General features: G+C 40.2%; 1 protein-coding gene across 4 annotated transcripts in view; it reads right to left on the bottom strand.

The window, feature by feature from the left end:
- Positions 1-22,148, bottom strand: part of acot7 (acyl-CoA thioesterase 7) — a 105,490-nt gene that overhangs the window by 73,082 nt on the left and 10,260 nt on the right. For all 4 annotated transcript variants that reach the window (XM_072682269.1, XM_072682268.1, XM_072682270.1 and 1 more), the window contains exons 2-4: positions 20,807-20,924; positions 17,142-17,298; positions 1,953-2,044 (exon numbers count right to left, since the gene is read on the bottom strand). In XM_072682269.1, the coding sequence (XP_072538370.1) occupies positions 1,953-2,044; positions 17,142-17,298; positions 20,807-20,924 (367 nt within the window). The remainder of the gene's footprint in view (positions 1-1,952; positions 2,045-17,141; positions 17,299-20,806; positions 20,925-22,148) is intronic.

Raw genomic sequence — 22,148 nt, 5'->3', positions numbered from 1 at the left:
TCAGCATAACCGTAAGCTAGCAAGCTAGTTAATCTGTTTATCTCTCTGCCTGTCTGCTTTCTGTCCGTCTGTCCCCCAACCAGCCATGCCAGCATTAAATGGTTGTATTCCTGGGATGCAGACGCGGCAGTACAGTGATTAAAAACCTTAACTTAATTAAGCCTCGGCACCCAAACGCTGGACAAGGCGTTTTTTTGGCAAGCCAACACAGTGCAGCCTACAGCTGTACCTGCATAATATGTAGAGCTTATTGTGCTCATTTCTAATTCCATGCGCAAAAAAGTAGTTCCATAACGAATGAGTTATAGCTATGTAACGGTAACTTCTATTACCAAAGAATAGCCCCATCAGTTTGTACAGGGGTCCCTGTAGTTACTAATTATTTGCTAATTATGTTACGGGGTTAAGCCCTGTATGCAGGTTGAGCCCTGTACGCAGGTTGAGCCCTGTACACAGGGATGTTCTCAGTTAAGTACTCCTACACACACAAATGATGCAAAAATCAGCTAGAATCTATATTAATGCCTTAGATTATTGAGAAAAACAAAATGATACTAACAGTTACTATTTTCGATGTATAAATGTATAGTAGTGTGATAATGTGGTTGGTGTGGCGCAACAGATAACACCACTACCTGCCAGTGAGACTGGGGTTCGATTCGTGGTCTGGGTGACTGTGGGTGCTGTGCTACACCAATAAGAGTCCTTGGGCAAGACTCTTAACACTACATTGGCCCACCTCTATAATACGAGTAACCTCGTAAGTCGCTCTGGATAAGAGCATCAGCTAAATGCCAGAAATGTAAATGTAAATGTAAAATACTCATTTTATTCATTATTATTCCTCCATTTTTATCTATAATATATGCCACAGATAACTCAAAAAGTAATAATAATAATAATAGTGGCTATTTATGATGTATAATTGTATAGGTGTTTGATCATACAGATTCTATTTATTAACATTCCTTCATTTTTATCCATTTTTATGTGGTGGCGTAACAAAAATGGGGGTCGGTGAGCAGATTTGCCAGCTCTGTCTTTTTAATTGTAGTCAATTCGTCAGTGTAGTTATCAGCAAATATCAGCACAGTTATAATGCTACTCAACCAATCAGATGATGAGGTCGGCACTAACTATTCTATAAGAACCTATAAGATCCTTCACACTTACGCTCATTTCTCTACTACAATGGTTCTTTACATAACCAAAGGACATTGCTCAAAAGGAACCCTTTGTTGCACCTTTATTTTTAAAGATTGTGAGAGCGTTGGGCAGAAGGATGTCAATCAGGAGAGCTCATTAGAATTGTAAAACCACACAGACAGTTCTTAGACAGGCCTGAAGCAGTGTTTTATTGTATTTCTGCCTCACTTTTTTTCACCAATCTTGCTGAATGTTTAATACAGCACTCAATTTTAACATCTCACAAACACTTTTAATATTTACACTGTCTTCCCTGGTGGTCTAAGAAGTAAGCATTTTCATTAGAAATCGAGTATCTACATTTATTTTTGGTTTGTTTGTTTCCTGAAGGCAACAGAAGATAGAGTACTTAAAAGCCTCCAACCAGAGACCATATTTACCCTTTTATTTCTTTCTTCTGTTTGCTTTCCATCTTATAACTAGTCTTGGTCTTTCGTCTCTAAATATTACAGCCGTGGGGAATCCTCTTGCAAGTCTAATTCTTAATTGATATCTCTCAGGTCAAAACAAATTGTGTGTTTTTGAAACTTTGAAACTGTAATTTTAGAATATTACATGACCTACTTTGTAACAAAGTGAGTTTAGTATTCATATTTAGTCTTCATTTCTGTGCTCTTGTGAGTGTACACCATGTACGAATGGTCTGTAAAGTTAAAATATATATAAAAAAATAATAGAAAGCTGTAATCAGAATGTTAGTGAAGGGTAATATGGCAAAGCTAGCTCAGAACAACAATGGATCTTACCTCAATTGGTGGGACTTCAATAATTTTGTCCACATTCCGAAGAGAAAGTGGGACATACCACAGCGTTGCCTTGTTGGTCACCTTCTTGGCACCTGAAAACGAAATGTATTAGTTACAAAGATGTCTCCTTTGGGCACAAAAACACTTACATTTTATCTATTTTTATAGACAACAATATGTCATGCACCAAGTATGTATTTTCTCTTCAAAAGTCAGGATTACTACTCAAAGTCTTCCAGTCAGATTTTTGCAAAAATACCCCAAACAAAAACCAAATATATAAAAACCACAAAATATGTAATGACCTGATTCATACTCTTAATAGATTCACCAAAAGCATTTGACACAGTCAGTCATGATACCTTATTGTTCCTTCTGGCAAGTAATGGATTGTATGACAGTGCTATCGGTTGGTTTAAACATTACTTCAGTAACACAACATTTTGATGGGGTACTGTCTGAGAACCTGGTTGTCAATGCTGGTGGTGCCTCAAGGTGCCATTTTAGGTCCCCTGTTGTTTACCATATATATAGCAACAACCTAAGCAAAAACATATAGAAGCATTTGCGATTGCGATCAGCACTGGTTCATAAGATTAGTTCTTAATGATCAAAAAATCTAAATATATATTCTCCACAATTTTGACACAGTGATAACTTGCATCACAAATTTCCATACTGTCTGGTAAAACAAGAGAATTAGTTTCACCTTAAATTGCATGTTGATAATATCTGTACGCATGTGTATGTGTAGGTCTCTATTTGTTGTTATTTAGCTTGTAGTCTGTACTCTGTTGTATTGGCCAGGGCACACTTAGTAAAATTTATTTTAATCTTAGTGTGACTACCGTGGTAAGGTAAAATAAAAAAAATAAAATAAATAAAAATAAGTAAAAAGTGTGTATTCTAGTGTTTATTATTCAGGCACACAATTTGCATGGATAGAGAACAAAATTACACTCATAGTACAGAAGCACATTGTTTTAAAATAATTGCCTTTTATTTTAATAGTAATCTGACCAATAACTTAAAAAAACAAATTGACACTTTGCATATTTTACTAACACTTATACTTACATAGAGTTTACATTTTGCAAGTAAGCTTAGAAATCTGTGTGTATTTTTCTGATGCGTGCAGTGCTCAGGTAATCCACCAGGGGGCAGAAAACATGTATCTTATTTTATTTTCGTAAGTATGAAACTATTAATATATATTTATATGTGTGTGTGTGTGTGTTTGTTATTAGTAATTATTTTAAATGATCAATTATTTAATTATCACACTGATGTTGCAGAGGTCTCAATATTGAGGTCAACTAAAATATGCATTAATTATGATACACTTGGCTTTAAGGTGCTAACATATCTTGGCTGATCAACTACATTCGGGGTGCAGGGAATCTTACGGAAATGAGATTTTCCATAATGCGTGTTGAAAATGATTCCTCCCAGCTCTCTTTATTCTAAGCCATCATTTAAAGTCCAAAAAAAAGGACACTGATTCCGAAATGAATGACCCACGCTCAATAAAAGCTATTCTGACTTTGTAGAGGGCTGTCCTGAGCCACTCAGAAACAAACCCATCTTCCAATAAATTGTCCGCAAAGTGGGTTGCTGGCTGCTTAGTGTTACTTTAGTTGTCATGGAGACTTCCAGCATCTCCAACCGAAGCTCGCTTGCTCGCTCGCTCGCTCTCTCCAAAGTGCAAGTGAGGCTATTTTGGGTAGGCTGCATTTATGTGGCACTGGAGCGATTTCAGGGAGAGAAAGCGACGTGCGAGTGCTGCTGAACACTGTTATGAACCTTTCACAGTCAATGATGGAAAGATTTAAAAATCCACACTGAACTGTCAGAACGAAACAGAGACTTTGCTTCCAGGCAGTGTTTGTTGTTCCGGGCAACCTGTTTTGGCTATAAGTAGAATACATGTACTACTATAATTAGCTGCAACTAAAATAGGAGACAAAGTAAATTATGTAGAAAGCTTATTTAATTTCAAATTCAACTCAAATGTTCTGGTAGTCCTGTTGCCAGGGCCAGATAGTACACCCAGTAGAAACCAAGCTTTTAGTTTAGAAACAAACAAACTATTTTAGTTTATTTTAGTTTTAATTTCGAAATTATTAAGTCTAATTTTAAGTCATGTATTTTTAAGGTTTTAATATTTTAGAGCTCATATTAATGGCTAGCATCCCTAAACACAAAATAAAAATTGTTATATTTAATAACACTTTAATATCTGAAATTATAGAAGGATTGTGTCTCTTTTTTCCTTGAAATGCATTTTTAATTTATTTATTTATTCAATTTAAAATGCTGACAATTTCACTGATATAACATTTGTCTAACTAATCAGATACAGTGCAGTGTGTGCATTTAATATGGTTTCACCGCAACTGAGGTTGAACTTAGAACTTAGAGTACTTGGGTGAAGTGCAATGGAGAGTATTGTGGTCTCCATATTGACTTTTGTATTTAGTAGCTCCAGGACCAAGGTTGGGAAACACTGCTCTACACTTTCAGAACTCACCTTGATGGAACACTTGTTGCAAGCCCAGCTCTCCAAAGAATGTTAATGTGAGAAAAAAACACCAGCGTGGTTTGCCGAAAGACGGGGTGACACTACGAAAATAGGACTGGGCTTACAGTCAGTCAACACGGAGCAAATTATTTCTGAACCCAGTCTGACTGTACAGAATCAGCGGAAAGTGAGAGATGGGTTCTGACAGGCCGCGTTTGGGAATAGCATTTGCATTTTTACACTCCGTTCAAGGCACCCAGACGAGGCCGGTTGCCGTGGCAACCACGCAGGGATCCTTGTCGCTACCATGGTGAGAGAATGGCTCCTCTAATTGGTTCCCGCGGCAGCTTGTCTTCTGCTTCCACATATGAGGGATATTTACATGTCTACGGCTAGCAAAGATTGGCCTGCTAAAAATAGCCCGCACGCCGGACAGATGGAAATTAGATAGCGGCGTGCGCCGTCGGGCTTCTACCCCGCTACTCCAAACGAACGCGATAAGGAGAGCGTTTCCAAACCTCTTCCGGATGGAGCGGTGACCTTTGGCGTGGAGATGTCGAGCAGGGAAAGTTTGAGAAACAGATAACTTTTTAGTCTTGTGACGCCTCAACCAATCTCCAGAAGCTGGGGGTTCTTGGAAATGGAGAAAAAGACTAATCTAGCTCTGCAGCATTGACTAAGAGCGTAATTAGATGAGCCGAAGACCCACTGGAGAGAAGGTGTAGTTCTCATTGGCTGCCTCCATGACATCATCATCTCCCTTTACTTATTGCTCTCAAATATTAAAGCGAGCTGATTTTTCTTCTCTTTAAGGGGCCTCTGTGAAGTGAAAGATACAAGAGCCATTTTCTCCGATGTTAGGCCACTGGCCTCTGGTGGTCTCAGAGGTAAAATATTAGTATGAGAATAAAAAAAAAATTTAATAAAAAAGTATGTGAATCTAATCAGGCTGGAAATGCTCAGATGTGGTTTTACAAACATATTTGTCACCCTGTTATCCAACCTGCTATCAAACAAAATGATAAAAATTATGCTTTTACTGGCTGCTTTACATCACGAGGACAGCCCACAGCTTCACAGCCTAGCCTAGTCTAGCCATAGTCTAGCTTTGATAGTTTCTGCTAGATAGCATTGCTGTCTTTTCTGGATACTCTCTACAAGGTGTTCAGTTAGCAAGCCTGGAGAGTGGAGAGTACTTGGCTGGCCCTTTCCCCCCTTCTTTGACCGGCCTAGCATTAGGTTATAGCCTTCTGGCTGCTGCGTGCCACTATCCCTCAGCAACATGTTGCCTTGGCATCCATGCGGCACGTTGCAGTCCATCTGGCTTCAATTAGTATAGAATAGAATAGAATGCCTACAGTGGCGTTTGCTGTGGTTGGCCCTTCTCCATTCTCTGGTCAGCCTAACATTAGCTTTTAGCATTTTTAGCCTCACTTCTATATTCATCTGAAGTAGCTGTTGCCTTTATCTTCGAATATCTTAATGTAGTGGACTGGGTGTATATACATTTGAGATAAAAAAAAAAACAGGTGAAGACTGTTACATAACAGTCTTGGGGTTTTGGAATTGGCTCGTTTTATAGCTCTGTTTGGTTTATTCCGAATTTTTTTTTTATCATTATTTTTTTTATTTAGAATGAACAGACAACAGTGTTTGAGGTTCAGGGTTTAGCATTCCAATGTACTTACTGTATTCAACAAGGTAAATACATTTTCCATTCTGGGGCACCTTTAAGAATAATTAGTGGATAACACGGCTACAGATTTAGGGGTTAAATCACAGTCTACAGATAAAAACGCTTTAGCCTAGTGAATAGCAGAGACCCCTCAGGAAGAGTTTGTTGCCAGTAGACTGAGACAATAGTTGGCTTGTTTGATATGTTAGGACATCGCATCACCATCTCAGAGTTTCCATTACGCTTGCCAACAATGTGCACGCTGTTTTCAATTTTGCAACAATGCTCAACAATGACGCGCTTATGGTTTCCAGCAATGGGAACGTTTTCAGATGGTGCGGTTCAAGTACAGTTTGTTTACAGATCGTCTTGCTTTCTAAGGTGTACACACATACACACACGCGCACACACACACATACACTCGCCCCAAAGGCTAAAATCAGTGTCAGTGTCTGCTGATCTTGCAGAGTTTGCAGTACAGCAGTAATTAGCACAAGCTCTGCTGAACCTGAATATCTTTCTTTGGTCATTAGGGAGATGTGTTTACTGTGTGTTTACTGTGTGCGCTCACGTGTGCGAGCCTAATGCGATTGGAACACTTGACTTGTGGTGGTCTTTGTGACATATGGTGTGTGTGAGAGTTTGTAAACGCTCCCTCAAAATGCTCTTTGGACGTGCTCTCTGAAAAAAGATTTAATTAATTCCTGTTTTAATTAAGCTCTGTCCAGAAGCCACAGTCAGCTCCACATGTGGGCATCTGTTACTCTAATCTCACATGCAGTTCTCCACTTTCAATGGCCATAATGCTTTTTCATGTCCTGCTTTATTTAAGTGAGTACTGCAATATATACAATATATAGTACGACATACAGTTTATTACATTATACGCAGTGTTATGTAACAAATCTGTGTATACATATATAACACGTTCCAGTTAAAAAATATTTTAAAAAGTTAAAAACATAAAAAAATACATTTGTAGTATATCATTTTGCAGATCAGCATTAGCATATTCAGTGATCACTATTTGTATTAAATAGTTACTCACACTAGGATTATAATTCTAATACATCTGGAAGACCTATTTAATCTGTGTTCACCTCCCATATCAATAGCAATGCCCCCAACAGTATGAGTGATGTGGGAAGGAGTGCCATCAACCCACCCTGCAGATCGCTGGTTCGAATCCCGGTCATGCGGCTAGCCGTTTGGCAGCCGGGGCCCCGAGAGAGCACAACTGGCCTCCACAGTGGGTAGATGGCACTATCTCCCCACATCACTCCGGTGCAATGCTGGACGGACCTGGCGTCTGCTGGCCGATGCATCAGAGCCAGGCTCCACAGCGCTTTCCTCCGAGCGTGTTGGTTCCCTGTACGATCGGCAGCAGTGCGGAAAAAGAGATGATGGCTGACTGCGTATATGTCTGAGGACGCGTGCTTTGGTCTTCATCCTCCTAGTGTCGTGAGCATTGCATGTGATAGGGGGAGAATATGTTTGGGTTGGGTTTTGCGAAAATTCCCAATAACAAATTCAGAAAAATGTAAAAGCGTCTTTTTCTCCTTATTCTAGATACACTTATACACTTAAATACTGGAGTCTGTACCTCAGAATTCTTAGCTAGACTATACTTTATAGTCTTTCCTCTGTATATTTTTAAAGTAACCATAGATTACAATTGTCTCTATGTCTGATAATGTTAATTATCAGCCCACAGCTTATAACTGGCAAGACAAATTCCTTGTGAGTGATGGGCCATTAAAACCAGTTCTCATTGTACTTCTCATTGTGACCGCACACAAACCTAAATGCTGTGCTTCATGCCACTTAGAAAGCAAATGTGAGACTACAAGCATGCTTGAGTGTGCATTCGTGCATAAATGCGTACACTCGTATGCGTTCACAGTTTTGTGTGTGCATGTATGTGTAAAAGAGTGAGAGCGAAAGAGGGAGAGAGAATGAGAGCGCGAGAGAGCGGCAGAGAGCTAGCTCAAATGTGTCCTTGCATTTTGTGACTTTGTATGTGTGCACAGCTCGTAGTTGTTTGTGTGTGTGTCTGTGTGTATGTGTATGTGTGGAAGGAAAACTAAGAGAAATAGATGGGGGCTGGGGGGGGCAAGCTGCCCTGCGGTAACAATCATCACGGCCCCTGCGTTCGGAGCCAGGAGACCCCTGAGGAGTGTGAGTGAGACGAGGCTGACAAGATTGGCCCTGACTGTGTATGTGTGCATATGTGTATGTGTGTGTGCACGTTTGGAACTGGGAAAGGAGTCATGTGATGGCCCTAAGCCCAGCCCCAGCTCTCACACACAGTGCGCACAAAGCCCTCGACAGCAAGGTTTGTGTGTCATTCCAAGAGACAGGGCTCCATGGGCATTTTTCTCAGCAATCAACAATACAGTTGCTTTACATTCAATAAACATATATATATATATATATATATATATATATATATATATATATATTAGTGCTTAAGCAAATACTCCAGAATTTTTCGTCTTAATATGTATCTACCACAAGTGTAGCATATGAACAGCTACCATGGATAAGAAGCTCACAGCGTTTCCCTGTACTTAGTAAAACAACACAAAATTCACTAACTAAAAATACACTTATAACTTATGTCGGAATGGAAAACTGTCATAGCATAAAAACACACCATCATATCCATAAAATCTGAGTAACAACAAAGTTGAGATCAGTGGGATCTGAAGACAGGGTTCAACACTGCCATCTAGCGGTCAGGGTTTAAACACAACACTAAATGTACCACTGTCTGCCACCAATATTTGCACGTAAATTATTTATTAAAAACTGATACTTTGGCTCAGAGTGGTCCGGCGGACAAAGGCACTGCCACTATGCCGCTGGTTCGAATCCTGGGTCATGCTGCCTGTCATCAGTGGCCAGAGCCCAAGAGAGCACAACTGGGAGGTAGATGCCGATTTCTTCCCCTTATCATTCCTAAAGCAACACTGGCTGGCTGGGGACCATGTCGGCTGCCCAGCAATTCGTTCGAAAAAGCTGGCAGCTGGTTGCAGTAGCGTTGTAGGAGGCATGCGTCTCACCCTCCCCATCTCTCTTTTGGGTGATGCTGGCCAGCACAGGTGTCAGCTTTCCACTGCATCAGAGCTGGATACCTGGCACTTTCACCCGAGCGCACTGGTTGCCTGGTAAAGCTGCATTGGCAGCAGTTCGAAAGTGTCGGAGGGGGCATGTGTCAGTCCTCACCCTCCCAGTGTTGGGAAGGAAAGGAGGAAAATTAGGTAAAAATAAAAATTATACAATGAAACAAAATCGATAAATCGATACATTTTTGAGAATCGATACTATTATTAGTATTAAACCAAATAATATCACAATACTTTGATTAATCCATATATTTTCTTACACCCCTTGTGTCTAAAACAGAATAGAAAAGGATAGAAAGAACAGGAAGAAGAAAAATCCTATCAATCCCAAAAGGCTTGAAGTGCTTGGACCCCTAAAAAAGCTAATGGGCAGATGCTGAAGCAGCTTCCCACTTGTTTTCTATTATAATGTGTACATGTTTCGGATCAGTGGATTTTCTGTTCCTTCAGAAAGTACACAGATGTGTTTATTGTCTGTGGCAATCAACTGAAAGCAACAGATCATGATTAGATTGAGAAATGCTGGATATTCCCTTAAAGGACCTCTTAAGGACAGTTGACTCATTCTCTGAATGCTGCCGAGCCACTTGTTTGTTAGACTTTACTTGTATAGCAGGCATATTGAGCTCTTGAGAGTGGACTAGTAGAGCCATTACAGCCAATAACAGGACGTAGAGTCTACCGGATCTACAGGCGAGCATAGCATGAGGCCATACACTAGTCAGCACATGCAAACCTGTTCTTTTCTTTCTAACTTCCTGTATGAATATGTACGCACATATTTGCAAAAGGCCGCAATATTTCATACTTTAATTACTAAAACAAAATAAAATAAAATAAACTTGAGGAGATGCTAGAAGCGTATGCTAGTGCTAGCGCCTAATATGCAGGAAAGCAAAGGGAGTCTGTGTGTGCAGGTGCTGCTCAGCAACTGTGGCCTGCGTGTGTGAAGTGTGATGCTAAGCTAACATGACAGCGGCACATAAAGTCTGCTCCCGTTCCTCGCGCTCCCCTCTGGCACAGCGGGAACCTTTAAAGGGGCAATGCTGACACAAAACGGGACCACCCCGTAACACAGCACTGGAAAGCCCAATGACAATTTTAGAGCCCATTATTAATACTATAGGCTACACGTATGGCCAACTGAGGTATGGTGGGAAAGGTCTGATCACTGAAAGCATCAATGCAGTATTTGCATGTCTGGAAGACCTGGATCAGAACCCAAGTCATGGGTTTATTGTGCTATGTCCCGATCAAATCATAATCATCTAAGCTACGTTGCATGAGAACCTACAGGAATACCGCAGAATTTTTAACAAAATCTCCACAAGCCAGATCTTCATTGTTCTGTTAATGGCTAAAGATGATTATTCTGACGCATTTTCCTGCACTTAGGAAAAGAGAACAGGGAACCTGCTGACTCAAAAACAGCCCATTGGCTCCTATTTTAAGAGGGCAGGTCTGATGCAATCGGCCATCGGCTTCTATAATAGCAGGCTTTGTTTCGAGGGCTTCTGTTCCTCTACAGGAAACTACGTCATTTATGTTGCTGAAAAATGCAGAGGTCTAAGTGAATCAGTAAAAGCTGTTTTATAGAAGGACACCTGCAGTGTTGCATACTGAAACAGTACACTTTGTAAAACCTCTGTGAATTTACAGCAGAAGTCCTGCATTCCTTAATTTAATAGCAGATTGCAGAAACAAGTTGTACATTCTGGGTCAAATTTCCTGGTATTAAGCATTTGTTACTTTCTGCAAACCAGTTTTGTTTTTCTTGATGAGTTATTTTTACCCCCAAAGATAAGTCTAAATGCATTTGACAGTTTTTTTTTTGTTCTGATGCTGTTTTGTGTCTTAGGTGACATGTTCTTCCCATTCTTTTACATTAAAACAGGCAGTGTTGCTCTCATAATGACCGTTACTACATTATCTAAATTAGGCAAAAACAGTGTTCATGAAAGGAAAAAACATTGTGGCCAACCTCAAATTTGCCCAAGACCACCCTGGTTGTTCCACAATACTTCTGGGGAAAAGGTTAATGGACAACTCAGACAAAAGTGGAACTTTTAGTACAAATGCACAAAGCTACGTTTAGAGGGAAAAAGAGCCTCATCACCTCAACACCAAAACCCAACTGTGAAGCCTGGTGAAGGGAGCATCAGGAGTTGGGACTTCTTTGCTGCCTCAGGGCATGGATACCTTGCAAACATTGAAGGAACAATGAATTGTAGGTGTATCAAAACATTTTACAGGTAAATCTAAGAGCAGCAGTGACCTCAAGCTGAGGAGATGTTGGGTAATGCAACAGGACAATGACCCAAGCACACAAGTAAATTAATTAAAGAAAAAGAAGAAGATTTATGTTTTGGAATGGAGCCCCGACCTTAACTCTATTGGGATGCTATGGCGTGACCTGAAGGGGGCCATGTTGATAAACTGAAACACATTTGCAGGGAGGAATGGCCCAGATCCTATTTGGGATCTTGGATATTGCTGTTTAATCGAGGTGATCAATAAAAGATAAACTGCTTATTTGTCATTTAGTTGGAATGTGTTTGTCTATAGCTGTACTTATAATAAAGTAATGATAATGATCAAACCAAATTTTATTTCATCTTTAACATTTAAAAGACCATTTGACAAATGTAGAGTAACCTTTTTCCTATTGTCTTCAAATCAATGTTTACTCATTTGTTTTATTGTGATATTTGTGCTTAGGAGTTAACATGGATACATGAACTTTATAAATAAATGTATTTATTAATCTTACATACTTATACATGAAAATATGCCCACAAACATACACAAAACATATATACATACACACACTTACAGGTTTTTGTTTTGTTATATTGAACACAGAAATCCAGGTCCTCCAAAAGGCTTTTTTTTTTTTTTTGCAACAGAAGCTAGATTTGGCATGTTTATAAGTTGTACTGTACAACGTAGCAAAACTGAGGGTTCTCAGACAGCAGTGGGTGTACATTAAAGCAATGTAGTAATCTATTGGATTTAGAAATACAGTGAAGCACTGTAAGCAAGCATACTGCAAATACACATTAGTGCCTGTAAAATGACAGTCATTTTTAATGTGTAATGAAATGGATAATGTTATTGTATAATTTACTAAATGCTTCTCAACTATCTAAGGTTTTCACAATTTACTTATCTTCACTGTTCCTGCTGACTTCAGCTGTGTGATTAAGAGGACGGGGAACGGATTTCAATCAAAAGTGTTATGACTTTCTATCTGAGGTCTGGATCTTGTTTAGGCAGTGGAAAATCCATAAATTACAATCTGGCACTCGGGCCTGATAGAAAGGCCATTTTCAAAGGACACTGTATTCCACTGTTGCTTAATGTCTGTCAAATGTCTCCATCAGTGAGCGAGCCAATATCTTATTATAGCCAGAATGCAAAACAAGACCATTTTAGTATTTTCTGCAGTAGACTTAGACTCGCTTGCCAAAAAAAGGGTGTAATTATTCACAAAATTCGGAATTTAAATCAACGCGATATGGTTGTGTCTCAGTTTAATAGATTGAAAAGTGCATTTCCTGAAGTAAACACAGAATGGTTGCACAGCTTAAGTGGTTTCCACTTCCAGGCAGTTGCAAGGCTGTTGTTATGTGGTTGCTAGGCTATTGCTATGTGGCCACTATGGTGTTGGTAGGTGGTTGCTATGGCAGCGCTAGGTGGCTGCTAGGTGGTTGCCTTAACGTTGCTAGATGGTTGCTATTGTGTTGCTAAGTCGTTACTGTGGTATCCCAGGTGGTTGCTGTGGTGTTCATAAGTGATTAAGAGGTTGCTAGGTGGTCGCTATGTGCTCTTCCTCCTTCCTCTCATTATTAGGAACACTAGCACGTGTTTAAAACATTTTTGTGGATAGAATAGTGGCAACCAGCATCACCCTGCAAACGGCAAGGCACTCCACAGTGATTCCAGTGATGCCATGGCAACAAATGTTCCTGCCGGTTGTGTACGGCTATGAGGCACGGAACAATGTTTGGTGGTTGCTAGGTGGTTGCTATGATGTTGTTAAGTTGTTAGTATGGTGTCCCAGGTGGTTGCCACGGTATCCCAAGCTGTTTCTGTGGTGTTCCTAAGTGGCTGTTATCATATCCAGGGTGGTAGTTACTCTGGTGTTGCTAAGTGGTTGCTATGATAGCCCCGGTTGGTTGCTATAGTTTTGCTAAGAGGCCGCTAGGTGGCTGCTATGTGCTCATTCTCCCTCCTCTCATTATTAGGAACACTAGCATATGTTTAAAACACTTTCAGGATATAATAGTGGCAAACACCATCCCCTTGCACACAGCCCACTCACTCCACAGAGATTCCAGCGATGCCAAGGCAACAAAAGTCGCTTGTGTACGGCTATGAGGCATGGAACAACTTTTGGTGGTGAGTAAGTGGTTGCTATGATATCCTGGGTGGCTGCTATGGTGTTCTTAAGTAGCTGCTATCATATCTCAGGTGGTTGCTCTGGTGTCGCCAAGTGGTTGCAATGATCGACATGGGGGTTGCTATGGTTTTGAGGTTTAGAGGTTGCTAGGTTTAGAGGTTGCTAGGTGGTTGCTATGTGGTTATTCTTCTTTCTCTCATTATAAGAAACACCAGCATGTCTTTAAAACACTTTCAGGATATGCACACAGCCAGTCACCGCACAGTGATTCCAGGGATGCCATGGCAACAAACGCTCCTGTCGGTTGTGTACAGCTATGAGGCATGGAGCAACGTTTTTTCAGCTGTAACATGTAAACGAAGGATAAAGATAGGCTGGATAATGGTTGTGTAATAATGAATGATGACTACTGTTGGTATATAAATCCATCCTAAGGTCCAAGGTAGATCTACATAAAACCCAACAGAAATACAGGGTTGGGGCCCTAGAAACTAAGTACCCAACATGCTCCAGTCTTACCGCTCTATTCCCCTGTGTACTGAATCGGGAGGCTCATACTAAATACGCTGCATTATCCCCATTTAGGGAATACTCCACTCCCAACTCTGCTAATAATGACTGAACGCTAGTTTGTATTGTGCTGCTCCAGCTCGTTTTTCTTCACCGCTGGTCTTTGCTTCCCTCTCTTCTCGCAAACAAAAGAAAGCAGTCCTTTCATCTCCCATGACATCATTCATCTTAACTTGGAAGGACCCTCTAAGGTGTGTCTTCGTCACTGCCTGTTCTTTCTAATGCAATCGACTCTGTAGCCCGCACTAAGCCCTGCTTCCTTGACAACTCTGTTGCTGTGGTAACACCATGCACCTCGGGGATGCCTCTTTTGTTTTGTCCCGATCTGTTTTCCGCTTTCCCTTTCCTTCTCTTTACCTGCCACTGATTCATTATCTCCCCTCAAAGATGTATCTCTCAAGGTAAGCATTTGCCATTTCTATAGCCCTTGCTCATGCTTTTCAACGGGTCTATGTTTAGAATCGCATCAGATTCAGAGTCGGCCAGAGATCTGAGATTGTAGAGAGTTCCAGCAGAACTGCTGGCATGTTTGTTCATAATGTTCTGGCCCCCTCCTGAGATAAGGCCTGCCTAAGGACTGAACGTGTCTTCGAGTCGAGACAAATGGGGGCTGAAACACTGGTATTGCCATGAATTTCAAGCTATGGTGTACAGAATAAAACTAGCATTGGGTCAGATATGAGTCTTTATATATTCTGCTCTGTTTTGCTGAAGCTTTCTAAAGCTAAAGAAGAGCCGAAATGTTGAGTCATTTTATGTGAAGCAGCAAAAGCATCTGTCTTCCATTCAGATTCTGAAAACGTCGGGAAATTGGAAACAAAACAGCATCAATGACCAACTGCTTTGGGGGTATTTCTTAAATCCAGTGATTCATCCACTTCAGTCCACAGATGCCTATGTAGTACTGTACAAGACTACCAGTCAGCCAAGGCTTCTGATTTCTAGCACTAGTGATGTTCTGCCATTCAGGCTGGTCAAGCCAAACTGTACACTCTTAAAAATAAAGATGCTACAAGGAGTTATTTGAGCGATGCCACTGATAGATGTGTACCTTTCCAGACACTTCTTCAAACTTTTAAAAGGTTCTTCACACACATCGCCTTTACAAATATTGTTCCTCTAAGGCAACGCTCAAAGAACCCTTTGTAGCACCTTTTGACATTTTAAAGAGTGCACCTGCATCAAAGCAAATGTCTTCTGCTTCACAAGTGCCTTCACAAAGCAGCACACAAGCGCCTTCATCTTGATTACCTTCAGAACATTCAAAAGCTGATTGGAACTAAAGATTTGATCACATTCCTTCTTGAAAAGAATTTAAAACATGACAAGACTGGTGCTGTAAACAACCTTTTGTTATTGACATCTGCACAACATGGACAAATGTATTGGGACACATCTCTTAATCATTAAATGTATAAAAAGATGTATAAAACCAAGCACCTAGCCATGCAGTCCACCTTTACACACATTAGCAAAATAATCTGTGGTTCTAAAGAGCTCACTGGATTCCAGTGTGGTACTGTAATAGGAGTCACAGATTAAGCAAGTCAGTTGGTGAAATTTTAACTGTGAGTGGTATTACTGAAAAGTGGAAGCGTTTAGGAACCGCAGCAACGCAACGTTACCGAGCAGGGTCATTGAGTGCAGAGGAGCAGAGTGCATAAAAGATGCCAACGCTCTCCAAATCTGCTCTGGCATAAACATTCGCAAGAAAATTGCGAGCAAAGAGCTTTTAAGACATGGGTTTCCATGGCTAAGCAGCTGCATGCAAGTCTTACATCTTAAAGCACAAGGAATGGTGTAAAGCACACCACCACTGGATTCTGGAGCACTTGAAACATGTTCTGAGGAGTTATGAATCACGCCTCCCTATTGGTCAGTCTGACAGACGGTCATGGTTTGGCGAATGCAAGGAGATTATTCCCTGTCTGACTGCACTGTGCCAAGTGTAAAGTTTGGTGGAGGAGGGATAATGCTATGGGGTTGTTTTTCAGGGGTTGGCCTATAGGCCCCTTAGGTCCAGTGAAGGGAAATTTTTCATACTTCCAACTTTGTAGAGTACACAAAGCAAGGTGCATGAAGAAATGGTTGAGTGAGTTTTGTGAAGAAGAAGCTGGCCCGCGCGAAGCCCTGACCTTAACCCCATCCAACACCTATGGGATGAACTAAAATAAAGACTGCGAGCCAGGCCCTTTCGTCCAGCATCAGCATTGGGCATAATAATGGGATGTCACAAGAGCTCCTTTAGGTGTAATGTGTAGGTGTCCCAATACTTTTGTCAATATGGTGTAGTAAACGCTTTCCAAAAGAAAACAGCCAGGTCAAAGTCTGGTCTGACTCGATAAGATTCACATTCTTTCAGACCCGCAGCACAGAGTGGTCTTCTGTCAGATAGCCACAAATACCTGTGGATTCTTTCAGATCTGAAGAGAGAGTGGAGCTTTTCTCTTAAAGGTTCTCTTTTCTCTTAAAGATAAAGGCTTATCTGATAGGGACAGTTTTTCTGGTCTACCAGGTTTTTGAGAGCATTCTTTGTGGGTTTTACTAATCTATTTTCTTTGGACCTTCTACTTTCTCATGCAAAATAATTATCCTGTATCCAAACTCCTCAGTAATCTATACTGCAAAAAATCCTCCAAAACCTCTAAAACAGAATCTTTACAAGAGAAGGAAAAACCTTCTTCACTTTCTACTGGTTCACTCATCATGCAATTTTGACACAATGAGCATCCGCCTGATTCTAAGTCAGAAATTGAAAAAAAAGTCCAGTCTTAAACTAAATTGCACAGCCATTAAAATTTTAGTCCAAGCTTAGTCTTATTCCTGGTCTGAAAAACCAGCCTATAATGTACAGGATATGCAATAGGACTAGCATTCTGAGAATCGGACTAACCTGTAAGTATGTTTTCAGACAGGACATTGACCTGCACCTCCACGGAGTGCTTGGAAGTGTAGGTGATTTCAGCGCTCACGTGTGCCACCTCGCCGATGAACATGGGGTACAAGAAATCAGTGCGTTCCACTCGAGCCAAGGCAGCCACACAGCGATCCTGCATGGACGAAAGAAGAAGTCTTAGCATCCCTTCTGAGACTTCTCAGGTTATTTTGTTTATGTCTTCTTGATTCCATATAGAGGGTATATAAGCCCTAAAAGAACCACTTTTGGTTCCATTAAGAAGCATGTTCGCCCTTTTAAGGTCTAAAGAACCATCACTTGAAGCAAAGGCTCTGTACTAATTTAAAGGTAATTCTTCACACTCTCTATTCTTAACAGGGCTCTTTGTGGAACCAAAAGTGTCTGGATCTTGTACGGCCTCCCTCAAAAGAACCATTTGCGGCACTTTTATTTTGAAGAGTATGAAGCTGGTTTGTACAATTTATAATTATGTGCTGTCCTCTAGTGGCCAAATATGAGCATGACATTTTCAAGCCAGCAAATTTAGTATTAGATTTAGTATTACTTGAGCCATTTTAAGGGCCACTGTTGATTGCCTAAACACAGCTATAAGTCTTCTTCCTGGAAATTTAACACATCGAGTGCCACCAACACCAAAGCAGTGTAAAAACGCCCTTATAAACGTAACTGGAATCCCCCTAATGCAACATACTATTCATTCATATTCACATTAGCTTACTTCCTCAGCTTTCAGTCTTGCAGAATAGCCTACTCTGACTATCTCCTCTAAGGATAATAATCATACCTTACTCTAACCCATATTTCCTTGCACATAGCCCTAATCTACACTCGTTAGCTAATCAAACATATGAAGAAGAGCCTCTGCACCTTCAGAATAAATGTTCAGTCCAATTGGGAAGCTGCCCATTCTTTGAAAGGATAGAGACGGTAGGCATGTTCTACACTGCCTGCAAACTGTTCTCAAGGGGTCTCATTTGAACTGTTACGCCAATCAGAAGTTAAATGCTAATTAAGGAAGGTTCGAAAAAATGTAGCAGCAAGCCAACTGACATGACTCTCCTCCCTGACTGGGCTAATTTAGCTTCCTTATCAACCATGAATTCCCCACCCTAAATGGTGCACTCTGAAGGCTCTTGTCCAGATTTTTTTGGGAAATAAAAGGCTCTGGACTAGGTATGCATTCAAGCAGTAGATGATAAAATGGGATTTCCTGACACTAGCTTTGAACATTTGTAATAACTTATCATATTAGTCATTACTCATTTTTGTAATTTTACGATTAATACAGGGCAGATTACAATATTGTAAACTAGATTTCAATGTGTTTTTAGACGTTTTACTCAATATTTCACTATTTTTTATACAAAAATAAATGTTTCCACCTCATGATCAGCACTTTATAAAGACATGGCATTCTATCACCTACATCCTTAAAAAGTGGGTTCTTCAAAGTGGGTTCCTCAAGGGTCCATTAGCAAAGGCACTTGTTTTATTTTGAACCATGGCAAATGGTTATATGCTTCAATGGTTCTTTGCAGGGTTAAATGGTTCTCTGGAGTGTTCTATATAATACTGAAAAAAGGTTCTCTGACTCCTACCAATAGTGGAACCATTTTGATTATACATTGAATCTTTCAACAAACATTTCTTTAAAAAAAAAGAAAAAGCATTTAACTTGACCAAAAACCATTTAAACATTCAAATGAATCTTTGTGCCATCATGTTCTACATGGAACCACTGCCTTTACTAAAGAATTCTTAAATAACATTTTTCAGAGTGTATGATTGAGAATCCTTTGCATATCGTCGCTGTCCAATGAAAAATGGTGACTTTACAGGAGAAGGAAAAAATTCTTAACTTTGAATAAAAGTCAATGTAAAATAAGAGTTTATTCCAGGTAATTTAGAGCATTTCTATTGGTCCATTCATCCATGATTACTTATACAGTGTACAGAGAGCAGCTACAGGGTTTTAAACCATGGAGAAAAGCTAAAAACTGACAAAAATGGAGATACATGGATTTCATTGGACAGCAGCAAAATGGTTTTTAAAAGATTCTTGCTTCTAGACAGCACTATATTAACTATTAATAATTTTAGGTTGTTGTTTTTTTGAATTCTTAATAAGACTAAGAATCATTATAATCAGTTTATGCATTTATCTGCAAATACAAATTTATTTTATTGAAAACACTAAATCCAAACTTGATTTCTCAACTGGACGAAGCCATAACTATCATATTAGCAATTAACTTTTCTTGTTTCCCACTAAAAAATGTGAATATACACAAAGAACAATAATTTAATACATATATCTACAACCAAATAAGATTTATTTAATTGAAATCCCAAATCCAAACCTTTACACAGGTTGAAAACAAAGAAACTTATTATTATTTTTACTTTTGTAATTCTACTTGACATCTACTTGCTTACTTAGCTCCCCAGTGAAGTGCGACTCCACACGCTAACTATGCTACTGCTACCAACCATTGAGGTTCTGCACTTTTTATTACTACACATGAGTCAGCACTATGCTCTCACCAGTATAAATGATCACATAACTATGTGTACTTTGTGTTTTTACTGCTTATGGTTGGTGAGCAGGCTAACATCTGAATGTTAACTGCACCAAAATAGAGAATTACTTTAAGGGCAGAGCTTCAGGCCACGCTCATTTTGCAGAACTCTAGTGTGACTAGTGGGACTGTGGCTTTGGTTTATGGTTCTATGGATCACAGTTCTAATTTTGCTGCGAAAGGCACTGGCACAAAATCGTTCGCAGCAGCAAATCAAATTGAAGCCAATGTAATTACACTGAAAATTCGTTGACAAAAAGCTCATGCACATGTACAGTACATACAGATGTTCATGTTCATTAAGCTCCTAAAAAATACTGTTAATAAAGCCTACCATATTCATTTTGGATTAAATTAAAGCCTCTAATTCGGCTATGTGTTGAGCAGCTTAATCTAAATAAACTGTTTCCCATGTATTATTTTCTGCTGGCCACAGCACATCCAATGACTTTCAAGCCAGGTGATTCTGATGACTTTGTCACTTCCTCTTTACCCCGTTACCTCCTCTGCAAACTACTTCTTCACAGGATGAGCAGTGAGGACAGTCTTGCATTATCACACTGACAGAGTTCCTGTCATCACTGTCACTTTTCACGACTACCAAACCACGTGCTCAGAGTTGGATAAAATATCAAGCCTGTGTGGATTTCACTGGCGAGAGTCAAATCCATCTGAAACCCATATGCACTTCCGTTTTACTATGTAGAAAACAAAGCTACAGTATATGTCCAAATGTTTTTGGACACTCCTTCTAATGAATGCCATTTAGCTACTTTAAGTTGCACCCATTGCTGACGCAGGTGTGCAAACACACAAAAATACAACTTTACAGTCTAGTATCTGTAGAGAAGTACTGCCAGTAGAATAGGACACTCTGGAGCAGATAAACATATTGAAACTCATATTTTGGCGCGTTGGAGTGAGGTGGGGTGAGATGGGGTGGTCATCCAACCTCCTGACCTCACTACAGCTCTTGCCTCTGAATGCAAATCCTTACATAAAGGTTCCAAGGCTAAAATATCGTGGGTCATGACCCGCAGGGTCCATAAGAAAGTAACTCACCCCTGTCTGAGTGTTGCAGTGGCGCGTTCCTATGATGCACCCAGCTTCCTCAATCATTTTCAGGATTGTGCCACCATGGACATTACCCACGATGTTGGCGTCATCAGGACCCATGATCCTGAGGAGAACATAAGAATCAATGGTTAAGCCAAGTCAGGTCAGGTCAGGTCAGGACTCTCATATAATACAGATTCTTTGATCTCAATGGAACTTCCTGGTAAAATTTAAAAATAAAAGTTTTTTAACCAAACAAAATGGACACGAGTGAGGAAATCCTGCATTCCACAAGCTGAGCTTCAAAGGGATGAGTCAGAAGACCAGCTCTGAAGCTCTGAGCTGTTTTGTGTTGCCTTCTAATTTCATCATTAGCTACAGAACGTAAATTAGAAACAGCAGAGCGGATCTCAGCACACTGAGAAAGTTCTAGTACAGCGATTTACTGTACAACTGGTATTTTCCTTGCCTGGCCATGCCCAGTCTGGGAGCAGCAGAAGAGTGGCAGGCAGAGCGGAACCACCTGGGGCAGTGGAGAATTTCTCCAAATGTCTGCATATATTTTTTATTGGTTGTATAAAAGTCATTCTGAAGTGGTCTAAAGTGGAAAGTTCCATTCTAGAGATAGGTACCACATCAGGTTTTTTACTGTGGTGACGATAGAAACCAGATGACTGAAGCGTTTAATGTTCCTAAAAGCTTCCTCAACATTACAACAAGAAATGGATATGAAATATGAATGGAGAACCATCTAAATGCATAAAGGCACATTTGTCTGGTACAGTGGTTTTTCATATACAAACAAAATTTCTACAACCATTCAAATAAGGGTTCCACTATTGTAACAACTCAAACAACCCTTTATCAGCACCACAAAGAGCCATTAAAAACCGAGAAGAAATGTAGTCTCACTGGTCATTCTGGACAGTAGACAAAGTGGCTAAATGGCTACATTTGAGGAGCTGGCGAAAGCGTAACACTTGGTTCCATCACCGCTGTCAACCAGAATGACATCCTAGTCAGGACTGAGATGTGAACACACACATCTACTACAGTCTTTTATATATATGCCTAATGCCCCCCAGCATTGAGCTGTGGCGCTCCATCCAGTACTTTTTCCTGGAGAGTAGAGACTAATAAGTCTTGAATGAGCAATGAATGTGCAGGTGTCCCAATTCATCTGTCCATATAGTGTACTTGCTAGACAAAGTGAAATCTGCTTTGATGAACCTAGTCATGCTTCTCAAGGTCACAAAACAGGAATACCTAGTCGGTCCTGGGATAAGAACCCACAACATTCCTGATGCTGGCTTACTTCTGTTCCCACAACCAAGGTAGTAAGGTTCTT

Source organism: Salminus brasiliensis, chromosome 6, assembly GCF_030463535.1.
Source record: "Salminus brasiliensis chromosome 6, fSalBra1.hap2, whole genome shotgun sequence".
NCBI lineage: Eukaryota > Metazoa > Chordata > Actinopteri > Characiformes > Bryconidae > Salminus > Salminus brasiliensis.
Note: the sequence above shows the minus strand (reverse complement) of the source record. Positions and strands in the feature narration are given on the sequence as shown.